The sequence below is a fragment of the Pinus tabuliformis genome, chromosome 8 (genome assembly GCF_031772625.1).
Source record: "Pinus tabuliformis cultivar Carrire ecotype Pingquan chromosome 8, CPIR1, whole genome shotgun sequence".
NCBI classification, from domain to species: domain Eukaryota; kingdom Viridiplantae; phylum Streptophyta; class Pinopsida; order Pinales; family Pinaceae; genus Pinus; species Pinus tabuliformis.
Window position 1 is genome coordinate 193,355,313 of NC_142294.1, and position 13,156 is coordinate 193,368,468.

The following is a 13,156-nucleotide window of genomic DNA, read 5'->3' on the forward strand; positions in this document are numbered from 1 at the left end:
AGAGAGTGAAGACAGCAAAACTACAATTGCTGAGGAAGTATTTTGAGAATTTGTGCATGAAGGAGTCAGACAACATTGACTCATTCTTCACACATGTAATTGGTTTGGTCACACAAATAAGGACTCATGGAGAAACCCTTGAAGATAGCAGGATTGTGGAGAAAATATTGAGGGTCTTACCCTCAAAGTTTGATGCGATTGTCACCACCATTGAAGAGACAAAGGATCTCTCAAAATTTTCAGTTGATGAGCTACATGCATCACTGATAACACATGAGCAGAGGTTGAGTAGAAATGAAAACTCATCTCTAGAGCAAGCCTTCAAGACCCAGATGTCCTTTGGAAGAGGAAGAGGTCAAGGCAGAGGAAACAAGAGAGGAATAGGCAGAAGCCAGAACAGAGGTGGAAGGAACAGCCCAGCAAATGCTCAAGGAAGAGGCAACAATCCAAATCAGGACCAAGGCCAAGGCAACAGCCAACAAAGAGGACAACATCATGCTCAAGGACAAAGGTATGAAAAATCCAATGTGCAATGCTATTATTGTAAAAAATATGGGCATTATGCGAGTGAATGTAGGAAGAAGTAGCATGATATGAGTAATAGACAAAATGCAAATGTCACTAGAGAAAACATCAGCCAAAATAATGTGTTGTTAGCCTGTAACATGGCTGAAACAAATAGTGAAGACATATGGTTTTTAGACTCTGGTTGCAGCAACCATATGACAGGAAACATAGCCTTCTTTTCTGCTCTAGATCAGAATGTGAAATCAGAAGTTACACTTGGAACTGATAACAAAATCTCTGTTATGGGAAAAGGGGAGGTAAAAATATTTACAAAGCAAGGAGAAAGGAAAACCATAGCAGATGTCTACTATGTCCCTGGAATGAGATGTAACCTCTTGAGTATTGGACAGCTTGTCCATAAGGGGTACAATGTTTTCTTTAAAAATGATGTATGCACCATCATGGATATAGCACCCAGCAAACGATGCATTGCTGAAGTAAAAATGACAAGGAACAGGATGTTCCCTCTTAGGATCAGGGCAGATTTGAAAAACAAAAATGTAATTGCAGCAGTTACCCAAGAGGCTTTCCAAAGCGTGCCAAAGGATGAAAATTGGTTGTGGCACTTGAGATTTGGTCATCTCAATTTTGGAGGTCTAAACTTGTTGAGCAGAAAAGGAATGGTAAGAGGATTACCATTGATAGAGAAACCGGACAGCTTATGTGAAGGCTGCATATTGGGGAAACAACATAGAGAAAGTTTTCCATCAGGTAAAAGCATAAGGGCAAAGGCACCCTTAGAGATCATCCACTCAGATTTATGTGGACCAATGCAAGCTCCATCATTAGCAGGCAGCCAATATTTCCTAACATTCATTGATGACTTTACAAGAAAAACTTGGATATATTTCCTTAAAAACAAAAGTGAAGTGTTTGAGAAATTCCAAAATTTCAAAGCACTTGTGGAGAACCAAAGCGGGCTGCATATAAAAGTTTTGAGAACTGATAGAGGAGGTGAGTATATCTCCAAGGAATTCCTAAGATTTTGTAGAGAAAATGGTATACATAAACAGTTTACAGCAAGGTACACCCCACAGCAAAATGGAGTTGCTGAAAGGAAGAATAGGACCATCATGGATATGGCGAGGAGCATGCTAAAGGCAAAGCATTTGCCAAATGATTATTGGGCTGAAGCTGTAAATTGTGCAGTGTATATTTTGAACAAGTGTCCTACAAAAGCAGTGTTGAACAAAGTGCCCGAAGAAGCATGGAGTGGGAGAAAGCAAGGAGTCACCCACATGAGATTTTTTTGATGTGTGGCCTATGCACACATACCAGATCAGCTAAGGAGGAAGTTGGACAGCAAAGGGGAGAAATGTCTTTTCATTGGATACAGTGAGGAATCCAAAGCTTACAGGTTGTATATTCCATCCACCAAGAAGTTTTTTGTCAGCAGAGATGTTCAATTCATTGAAGAGGAAGCTTGGGATGGAAGCATAGAGAAAACAGTGAATGTTAAGAACTGTTTGTCTCATGATGAAGATGACGAGGAGGTGGCTGAAATGCATCCCCAAACAGAAACGCCAACACAAGGACAGCAAGGGACACCATTGAGGATAAATGAGAGTGCTTCTCCAAGCACACCACAAGGAGGAAATTCAAGTGCATCTTCAAGCACTTGCACACCAAGTGAAAGAGGTAAGAAATTTAGAAATCTAAGTGACATTTATGATGAAGGAATGAATTCCTTATTTGCCTTGTATTGTCATGTTGATGATCCTATTCATTTCGAGGATGCAATTAAAGATAGGAAATGGATAGAAGCTATGGATGAAGAGATGAATGCCATAGAGAGAAACAAAACATGGGATTTGGTTGAGCTACCAAAAGGCAAAGAAGTTATTGGAGTCAAATGGGTTTACAAGACTAAGAGCAATGCTGAAGGTAAAATAGAAAGGCACAAGGCAAGGCTGGTTGTCAAAGGGTACAAACAGCAGTATGGAAGAGATTATGAGGAGACTTTTGCCCCGGTTGCAAGAATGGAAACCGTGAGAGTAGTGCTGTCCATAGCAGCTCAAAACAAATGGAAAGTCTACCAAATGGACGTGAAGACAACATTCCTAAATGGAGTGTTAAAGGAGGAGGTTTACATTGAACAGCCTCTCGGCTATGAGAAGAAAGGTGAAGAGCACAAAGTGTGCAAATTGAAGAAGGCTCTTTATGGGCTGAAGCAAGAGCCAAGAGCATGGTACAACAGGATAGATTCTTATCTATTGGATAATGAATTCGACAAGTGTGAAGGAGAACCCACCGTCTACATCAAAGAAAAAGATGGTAAAATTTTAATTGTTGTCTTATATGTTGATGATGTTATTTTCACAGGTAATGATGATCAGCTCATTGAGAATTTTAAATCAGTCATGAAGGAAGAATTTGAAATGACTGACATGGGTTTCTTGAGATACTTCTTAGGCATAGAAGTATATCAAAATGAAAAAGGAATTTTTTTCTCACAAGCAAGATATGTAAATCAAGTATTGAGCAGATTTAACATGCAAGAATGCAAGGCAGCGATCACTCCCACAGTAATGGGATTAAAACTCAGCAGAGAGGACAGCAGCAAGGATTTTGATCCTAGTTTGTACAAGAGTATTGTTGGCAGCCTTATGTATTTAACAGCTACTAGGCCTGACATTAAGTATGTTGTTAGTTTAATTTCCAGATTCATGGAGAGGCCAAGGGAGGCACATTGGCAGGCAGCAAAAAGAATTTTGAGGTATGTCAAAGGTACCAAAATGTTTGGCATACTATATAGCATCTCAGAAAGTTCAGATTTAATTGGATACACTGATAGTGATTGGGCTGGAAGTGTAGATGATCGGAAAAGCACTTCCGGTTATGTTTTTCATATGGGTTCAGGAGCCATTTCATGGGCTTCTAAGAAGCAGTCCATTGTAGCATTGTCTACAGCAGAGGCTGAATATGTGGCAGCTACAGCAGCAGCATGTCAAGCAGTGTGGATGAGAAGAATGTTGAGAAGCTTAGGCCAAGAGCAGGCAAAAGCGACAGTGATTTTTTGTGACAATAGATCAACTATTGCATTGTCAAAGAATTCAGTGTTTCATAAGAGAACGAAACACATTGATACAAGGTTTCACTACATCAGAGAATTGGTGAACAATGGAGAAATTGTCTTAGAACATTGCAGGACTCAAGAACAGGTAGCACACATCTTGACAAAGCCTTTGGATCAGAAAAGCTTTGAATTTTTGAGAAAGTGTCTGGGTATGACCGAATGCCCAGCAGTTGAAATTAAAGGGGATTGTTGAATATGTAATTTAAACTGCGCATTTATAACTCCAAAACCGCGCAACGAAACCACAAACCACCTTGAGGGATCTCGGACCGCTTTTGAGTAAAAGTGGTTTCCGTATTTTTGAGCCCGATAAAATATTGTGCAGACGCATGGCTCTCCCCATACATAAGCAAACGTAATTTCTCGGGTGCTATCGTTCAGTCATGTAATGCCTCCCGATATCTCTGTCCGTCGTTCGATTGTCTCCAGCATTCTCGTCCGTTGATTGTGTAAAGCTGCATACAAACCAACATTAAAACATTACGTGGAGTAAAAGCCTTTGGGTTGACCGCCGAAAAGAAATTTAATGAATTAATTTTTGTTCGTAGATAGTTGGTGAGATGTCTCAGTTTTAATTGCACGAACATATGGAGAATTTAAAAGAAAGGTATGGTCACTTTGTAATATCATATACGCAATGTAATATCCAAAGAATTGGAGCTTGTGCATTATTGTTAAAAATAAATAGTTTTATTTTGTAGTTAGTTTATCATGTATGGTGTAAGAGAGTTAAAAAATATATGAACGCACAGCAGTGCGAAAAGGAGAACAGGGGAGGGCTGTAAAGTTGTATTGACCATTGTAAAAAGAACGAAGGAGCAGCGTGCAAAAAAAAAACATAGGTTTTTCACACAGCAGTGTGAAGGGGAATGCACACCGTGAAATTTTTGTGGAACTCATGCAATAGAAATGCATCGCAGTTTATGTAATGTGAAGAATTGATTTGTAAGTTTTTTTTACAGCAGTATGAGTAAAAGTGTTTTACAGCAGTAATGTAAAAAGGGTTTTACAGCAGTAAACCCAGCTCAGTAAATTCTCAGGTGAAAACAGAGTTTTGTTGAATGTAATTTTTTGGTGAATCCCTCTCAGCAAAGAGGATGAATATGTATCAGGCTTTATGTTTTAATCAATAGAAATGTTTTTTTTGTGGTGGTGAAATACTCTGTTCCTCAGTAAAAAAAATTTTTTTTTAAAGCTTCCCTGTGCAAAAAGATCCTGGAGTAAAGGAAACAGAGCACTGTCTCTGTGTGTTGAGTTTTAGTTTTTATGTGTTTTTGGGATTTTCTCAGAAAAATCCCCAACACTGCTGTCCTCCTCATCAGAAGTGTGCAAGGCCAAGTGCTCCGATAGCATGCCTGGCTCCACCATAGCACCACTATATATACACACGCGCTCCACTCCCCCGATTCACATCCAAAACAAAGCAGGAGTTAGGCATACATGTGGGTCAGTTATAGCTGAACTCAAATAGCAGAGGTTTAGATATCGAAGGCGAGCATCGGTCCCGCATCTCCCAGCTGGAGCTCTCAGTGTTGCGTGCAAAATGGCGAAAAAGGAAAATACACAACGATACCAAAACAGAAAACGACGCGAAGGAACCAGAGTGGGGAGCATGTCAAATAGAGAATGAGTGGGAACAGAGTCCGCGTGGCTCAGTGATCCAATGAGACCTGGCGGGGTCGTTATGGACGCTACCTTGTCTCACTTGCAGACAAACTTCAAAATTGGATTCTCTAGCTCAGAACCCTATCACAGTACACGACTCATACATATCATCTGTAATTCTTAAATGCTATCTAGAAGCATTAGAAGCTTGATGAGATGTCATTATCACAGGTATATATATGATATTCATTCATTTGTGTTGGCTCGTATAATTTTCTGGTTTTTTTTATATATGGTTTTTGTTTTTAATGGTTATGTGGGGTATGTTATCTCAATTTAAACTTCCTTTTTTTTCAACGTAGTTAAGGTTAAGAATTAAAGTTGTAATTTAATTTGAATCAATGTATTATGAGCTTTGGACAATAATGGATATGGTATATCGTATTGCAGACAATATAATGATACATTTAAAGATATGACTATAATTAATTATATATTTATTTATTGGTTATTTTTTAATTTTTGATTATTTTTAATTTTAGATTTATCAAATGTTAGCATGATCAAATTTATGTTGGAAAATAGGTTAATATTGAGAAGGTTACTTGTGTATCAATATTAAGGCTAATTTTAACAACTATTCTCAATCTACAATTTCATTTATGTGGAAACCATTTATGTAAGCAGCATCATAAAGAAATATGTGAGTCATACAACAACATCAAAATCAATATACACATTTGAACACATAGATTTTAATGTGGAAACCCTTTCTTGGAGAAAAACAACATTTTTATTTTATTTTATTATGATATAAATAAAATAAAAAACCAATCTTGATTACAACTTTCATGAACACCCACTCATAGGAAGCACCAACAACCTATTTGTTTTGTTGGCACCCACCAGTAGGGAGCACTAACTCTCTAATTTTTTTCGCTAGAAACAACCAACAAGAAGCATCAACTCCGTAATTTGGAAGCACCCACTTGTAGGAGGCATCAATCCCTTATTTGTCTTTCAAGCACCCACCCAAATGAAGCACCAATTCCCTGATTTGCAGGCACTAACCTACTGAACCTTGCTGATCTATTTTTCATTCATTTTGAAACTGAGATCCATAGGTTATCTACTACAATAATTTTGTTGCTCTCTCTGCTTTGGCTCTCACTCAAACTGATATGTTGTAATCTCATTCAGCATCCTCAACCTCTATCTCTCCATTGCAGCTCTCCTCACATTTAGATCTGATCACAACTTTTCTAGATATATTATGAGTTCTTCTTCATCACTGAGACCTCTTCATCATGCTACAAGAACCTTTGGCCCTATAGCAACCTAAGATCTACACCAAGATCCAATTGTCCCTCTTACTCAACCTCCGCTAAACTCAACCAACTTAGTCTTTGAGTATCTAACTATCTTCGCCCATACATAAAATTGACTTCTACAAATATCAAACTTCTCTGATGGCCCAGCCCTTCGGTGACGTGGACACAGTCACGTGGTCTCACCTCAGGCCCCGGTGGTCACTTGTGCGCGGACAAATCTTCCGTGGATTTACCTGGCCCCCAATCCGAGGCTCATTAAGACATGTATCTACCGGTTGATGGGTTTAGCTACTGGCTCGTCCAGTTAAGGGTCTTCCCGCCTATGTTAAACCCTAAAGGGTTATCCTCGGCTCATTTTCCACTCCATCACTCTGCCGTTGCTCTCTCTGCGTTCCTGTGGCGATGCTCACTGTTCTGTCAGTCAAACGAACCCTATACTCTATCGATGGTTACAGTTCCTGTTGAAATGCTATCCCTCTGCCTTCGCTGCTGTCTTCAATGGTTCTGTTCTGAGGTTTATGGTAAGTTGCTTACGTTTTCATGGGTTCTCTGTAAGAATCTTTTCGTTTTCAACTACTGAGCTACAGTTCTGTACAGGTATCTGTGACCCTAAAGCTGCCGCTCTTCCGAACTCTTTCTGCCCTCGAGGGTAAGCTATCGTGCTATGATTTACCTTGCTCTATTATCTGTTATCGACACTTACAGGTTCTGTGCATTTTTAGTTTATGGAACTGGGTTCTGTCTCAGCAGCCCTCCGTCGACCTGTGGGTGAGTTTACAGCTCCTTCACACTCGCACTTTGTTTGCTCTTTCGTTCCCTTATGTTGATGATGATTCTGGTTGAAATCCGAACTAACCTCACGTTGTTTCTATGTGCAGGTTGACCAGAAGGCTTGCTCACGAGGGTTTCGAGTTGTGCAGTCTTCGAATCCTTTCAACCCTGGTACCCTTTGCAAACGGGTAGGGTTTACTCCTGCTCCAGTATGTTTGTACATTGTTCAATATGGCTGTAGCTATAGATTTCAGTTTGTTTAGGTTGTTTAGGGTTCGGCCGTGCCCTTTGTCGGCGTTTGCAGTCTCTGTGCTCTGTTCTTTTGCGTCAGTCTATGGTCTCAATACAACAAGGGTTTGGAACTTGTGCTTTACGGCGATGCCGGGGTTTAACACATGATGCTGTAATGTTTATCGATCTTTCTGTGTGCAATGACTATGAAATACTTTAATTAAGTTAATGAAAACAGAGTGGTTTGGTTTGATACCTCTTTCTTGTAAGCTTGTATATTGATTTTATGTGGCCGCGTTACTCCTCGTGTTTGGCATATGGGTTCTGTGCATTACGGCTGCAATCTGGGTTTCCTTTGATGCCTGTAACGCTCTCTGTTCTTGTAATGTTCTGCAACTTATATGCTGTTAATGTGTGACCGCCTTACTCTGTCTCACTTGCGTACTGGTTCTGGCAATATGGACTGTGGTCTTAACTTAATGCCTGTAACGTTCTTGAATTTCTAGCTACAGTAAAAAAATCTTTCTGTCTCAATTCACTTTTAAATACAGTAAATACACAGTAACACTTATGTGCACGATATGGGAAAATTGTTAGCAATAGATTATCTCAGACAAGATTGCATTAGTTCTGTTACAGAGGGTTTTGTATTGTCTTGCTATCTCTTATTCTTTTCTTTATGAGGGGAAAAAGTCCCTGTTACATTCGTTCTTTTCCTTTTTAAACTACATGAAACATAACTACTTACTGAACTGAATTCTGTAACTGTCACTTGTTTCTTTAAACAAAAAGTTAACTAAACAATTTTTGTTTTCCTAAGCTAACAACCAGTAACTTAAATTGTTCTGAAATAAAAAGAAACAAACATTAATTAACAAAAAACAACAGCCAATTTTGATGACCTGTCCATCCACTCCTGGAGTCTTGTCGTGTTCCTGTTTTACCGTGAGTCAGTCAGCGATCTTCTGTCTCCTTGGAGCTGGATGCTCCTGCATCAGGCTCCCGGGGTGGCAAAAAGTCATGGCTCCGTTCCATGAGGTCGTCAACAGAATAGCCCGCTTTAGTTATCTGCGTTGCGTTGAGCCAAGAACTGTCCTCTATTGGACGGTTCCGCCACTTGACCAAATATCGCAGATACTCCTTCCTGCGTGTGCGTCTAGCTACCTGTGTATCCAGAATCCTTTCGATCTCAAGGGGTGGTGCCTTTGGCAATTGTCTTGTCCAAGAATCTTCTTCATAGCTGTTTTTCTGTGGCACTGTAGTTGCTGCATCATTCTCTGAATCGACGACATAGGGAAACAGATCTGCCACATTAAAAATGGGAGAAATTCCAATCTCAGGTGGCAACTGTATTTCATAAGCGTTTGCAGAAAATTTGCGGATGATTTTGCAGGGGCCGATCTTCTTGAATTTTAGTTTGTTGTACTCCCGCTTCGGGAATCTCTCCTTACGTAAATACGCAAGGACTTCATCCCCAACGTTAAACTGAACTTCCCGACGCTTTGTGTCAGCTCGCTGCTTATACTTCTGACTGCTGTCCTGCAACTTCAGCTTGACCTGTTCGTGCAAATTGCTCATCGCTTGAGCGAATTCTTCCCCATCAGCGCTCCGTTTCTCGAGTTTCCCCAAATCCCGTAATTCATGCACTCCTCGCGGATGCATGCCGTACAAAATCTGGAACGGACTGTAACCGGTGCTGCGGTTAGGTGAATCGTTGTACGCGAACTCTGCTTGAGCAAGTACACGGTCCCATGTCCGGGAATTTCCTCCTGTCAAACTTCGAAGTAAGTTCCCTAGGCTTCTGTTTACTACTTCCGTTTGACCATCAGTCTGCGGATGATAAGCGGAGCTGAACTGCAATTGAGTATTCAACTTTTTCCACAGAGTTCTCCAAAAGTGACCAGTAAACTTTACATCCCGATCAGAGATGATGGATTTCGGGAGTCCATGCAACCGAACGATTTCAGTAAAGAATAGGTGGGCTATATAAGTGGCGTCGCTGGTTTTCCTGCAAGGTACAAAATGTGCCATTTTTGAAAATCGGTCAACTACAACCATGACTGAATCGAAGCCCCGCTGTGTCTTTGGCAAACCCAAAACGAAGTCCATGCTCACTGAATCCCATGGTCGACTCGGGATCGGCAATGGCAAATAAAGACCAGTGTTTTGACTATGACCCTTTGCTAGCTGACAAACTCTGCATCTACTCACGTACCTCTGCACATCTCGCTGCAGTTTCGGCCAAAAATAGAAGTGTTGTACCTGAGCAATCGTCTTGTCGATACCAAAGTGTCCAGCCAGTCCCCCACTGTGTTTCTCCTGTATTATATTTTCCCGCATAGAACAGTTGGGTATACACAGTTGTCCTCCTTTAAACAGCAGTCCTTCTTGTAGATTATAGTCTAGCCACATGCTGTTATTCCTTAACAGAGGGTTTTGGCAAGCTTCATATGCCTCCCCAAATTCGGTATCAGTTTGATACAACTCCTTCAAATGCTCAAAACCCAAGACTTGCATTGTGCTTTCCTGCAGAAGCAACGTTCTTCTGCTCAGTGCATCTGCCACCTTATTCGCTTGGCCACTAATGTGCTTTAGTACGAATGTAAAATTCTGCAGATACTCCACCCAAGCTGCATGTTTGTGGTTCAATTTATGCTATTGCATAATGTACTGCAAGGCAGAATTATCTGTAAATAAAACAAACTCATTTCCCAGTAGATAATGCCGCCAATGCTTCAAAGCTTGTATGATTGCGTAAAATTCTTTGTCATAGGTTGAGTATTTCTGCCTACTCTCGTTTAGCTTTTCACTGAAGAAAGCGACCGGTCTGTCCTCCTGACTAAGGACTGCCCCAATGGCTGTCCCACTGGCATCACAACGAACTTGAAAAAGTTTGTTGAAATCTGGCAGTCTCAATATAGGTCTTTCAGTAATCTTTTTTTTTAAAGTTTGAAAACTACTTTCTGCCGCTTCAGTCCAGCGAAAAGGCTGATTTACCTTCTTGATCGTGTCCAACATAGGTGCGCAAATCTCGCTGAAATTCCTGATAAATTTCCTGTAAAAACTGGCTAGCCCATGGAAACTCCGGACTTCAAATAAACTCTTCGGAGAAGGCCAGCTAACTATAGCTGCCACCTTTTCCGGATCCATTTTTAATTCATTTTCTGCAATGACAAACCCCAAATACACTAGTTCTCGCTGAAAAAAGGTACACTTTTTCAGATTAATCAGCAGCTTGTTTTGCTGCAGCTTCCTCAACACACTCTGCAAATGCCTGAAATGCTCCTCTTTAGTCCTGCTAAAAATCAAAATATCGTCCAGGTAAACTATCACGAACTTCCCATTAAATTCCTTCAATACCTCATTCATCAAGCGCATGAATGTGCTGGGAGCGTTGCTCAACCCAAATGGCATCACCAGCCACTCATATAAGCCTTCGTTTGTCTTGAAAGCTGTCTTCCACTCGTCGCCTTCTCGTATTCGAATCTGGTGATATCCACTCTTCAGGTCAATTTTTGAGAAATAGGCTGCCCCGCTCAAACAATCCATCATATCGTCCATCCTTGGTAAGGGAAACCTGTACCTGACAGTAATCTTGTTTATGGTTCTGGAGTCTGTGCACATTCGCCATTCTCCTCCCTTCTTTGGAGCCAAAACGGTCGGTACTGCACAAGGGCTCATACTTTCTCGAATCAACCCTTTATCAAGTAATTCCTGAACTTGCTTCCTAATTTCCTCATGGTCTTTGGGACTCATACGGTAAGCAGCCTTATTTGGCAAGCTTGCCCTTGGTATAAAGTCAATACAGTGACTAATACCCCTCCTTGGTGGTAATTCATTGGGAAGGTCATCCACCACAATGTCCCCAAATTCTTGCAGCAACTGCTGAACTTCCTCAGGCAAGTCTGATAGCTGTGTGTGTAATACTACTGCCTTTGGTCTTCTTATGAAAGCAAAATTGATTTCGCTGTCCTCAATCTGTTTCACAAACTCCTTTCCGCCCAACAGCAATGCCTTCACTCCACTGGCTTCTGTTGTATTTTCCTCCTTGATGGGTACAAGCGTGTGCTTGATCCCATCTTTAACAAACTTATAGCAATTCATTTTCCCGTCATGAACTGCACTTCTATCAAACTGCCAAGGTCGTCCCAACAGTAGGTGACAGACATCCATTGGCATGACATCACAAAGGATCTTATCCTTGTACTTACCAATCTGAAATTCTACCTCACATTGTTCGTCGACTAACAGCTGATGTCCTTTCTGCAGCCATGACACTTTGTAGGGTGTAGGGTGCTTCAATTTCTTCAATCCCAGCTTTTCTACCATCTCCACAGCCACAAGATTGTCCGTACTCCCACTATCAATGATCAGTTTACAGCACTTGCCCCGCGATTTGCAGACAGTGCGGAACAAAGCTTTTCGTTGATCTGGTTCTGCAACCTCCTTTGCTGGTTTCAACAGCACTTTATTCAACACCAAAGCTTCACCTGTCTCTGGTGCATTTTCTGCTTCCTGAGGTGTTGTCTCAGCATCCTCTGGCTGAACAACATAAGTTCCTCTTCCGCCTGCTGGTTCAGCTTCAGGACATTCATACGACTTGTGTCCCCATTTGTGGCAGCGATAGCACTGGACAGCTCCCCTGCCCCGACCATTTCCTCGCCCCCGCTGAGGTGGTCGTCCTCCTCTAGTGCTATTGTCTTTTTCTGTTGCTCCAGCAGATTTAGAGCTGCTGCTTTCTTCACTTGGACCTGTACCTCGGCCTCTTCCAAACACTTTACCCTTCCCCCTGCCAGTTCCACCTCCTCTCCTGGCATTCTGCTTCCGGTTAATTTTTTCTTCTGCCTTCAGCGCAAACTGATAGGCTTCTTCCAATGTCCGGGGTGAAAGGATACCAATTTCATCCAAGATTTCCCCCCTTAAGCCATTCACAAATCTGGCTGTTTTCTCCGGGGTGTCTTCCACATATCCTGCCCGCAAATTTAACTTGTAGAACTCCTCTGTAAATTCTTTTACAGTCATTCCCCTCTGCTTCAAGTTCTGTACCTGCCTGTACAGCATAATCTGATAATCCTTCGGCAGGAATTTCTCTTTCAGTTTGGCCTCCATTCTAGACCATTTCTTTATAGGCTGTTTGTTAAGCCTCCTCCGTTCCGCCTGAACGCTGTCCCACCACAAGGACGCATGTCCCTTCAGTTTGGTGGCGGCGAACTTCACCTGTTTATCCTCGCTGGTTTCCTCGAATTCGAAATATTTGTTGACTTCACTTAGCCAATCCAACAACACGTCTGCGGACAGACTTCCGTCATAAGTTGACAGCTCATGTTTTGGCTTATGACTTGACAGCAAAACCGACTTCAACAGTCTGAATTCTGGTGTCACCCCCTCTAATTCTTCCTCTGGTTCTGCCTCATCTTCATCACTGTTATCTGCCGGGTTTCTTCTTCCCCCAGCTTCTATTGCTTCTAAACGTTCTCGCAAGACACGGATCTCCTCACGGAGTCCTTCTTCTGCTACCCTCCGGACTCTTCCTCTTCCCCTTCCTCTTCTGCCAACCTCCATTTTCTTTTACTCA

The 13,156-nt window shown here is 41.5% G+C and overlaps 1 protein-coding gene across 1 annotated transcript; it reads right to left on the bottom strand.

The window, feature by feature from the left end:
* Positions 1-8,396: 8,396 nt before the first annotated feature.
* On the bottom strand, positions 8,397-13,143 carry LOC149234790 (uncharacterized). Its single transcript, XM_089368382.1, has 6 exons — positions 11,749-13,143; positions 11,279-11,628; positions 10,760-10,876; positions 10,374-10,447; positions 8,746-10,211; positions 8,397-8,426 (listed from the first exon to the last, which is right to left on the bottom strand). The coding sequence occupies exons 1-6, from the start codon at positions 13,141-13,143 to the stop codon at positions 8,397-8,399; spliced, it is 3,432 nt and encodes a 1,143-aa protein (XP_089224508.1).
* Between the last annotated feature and the right edge of the window lie 13 nt (positions 13,144-13,156).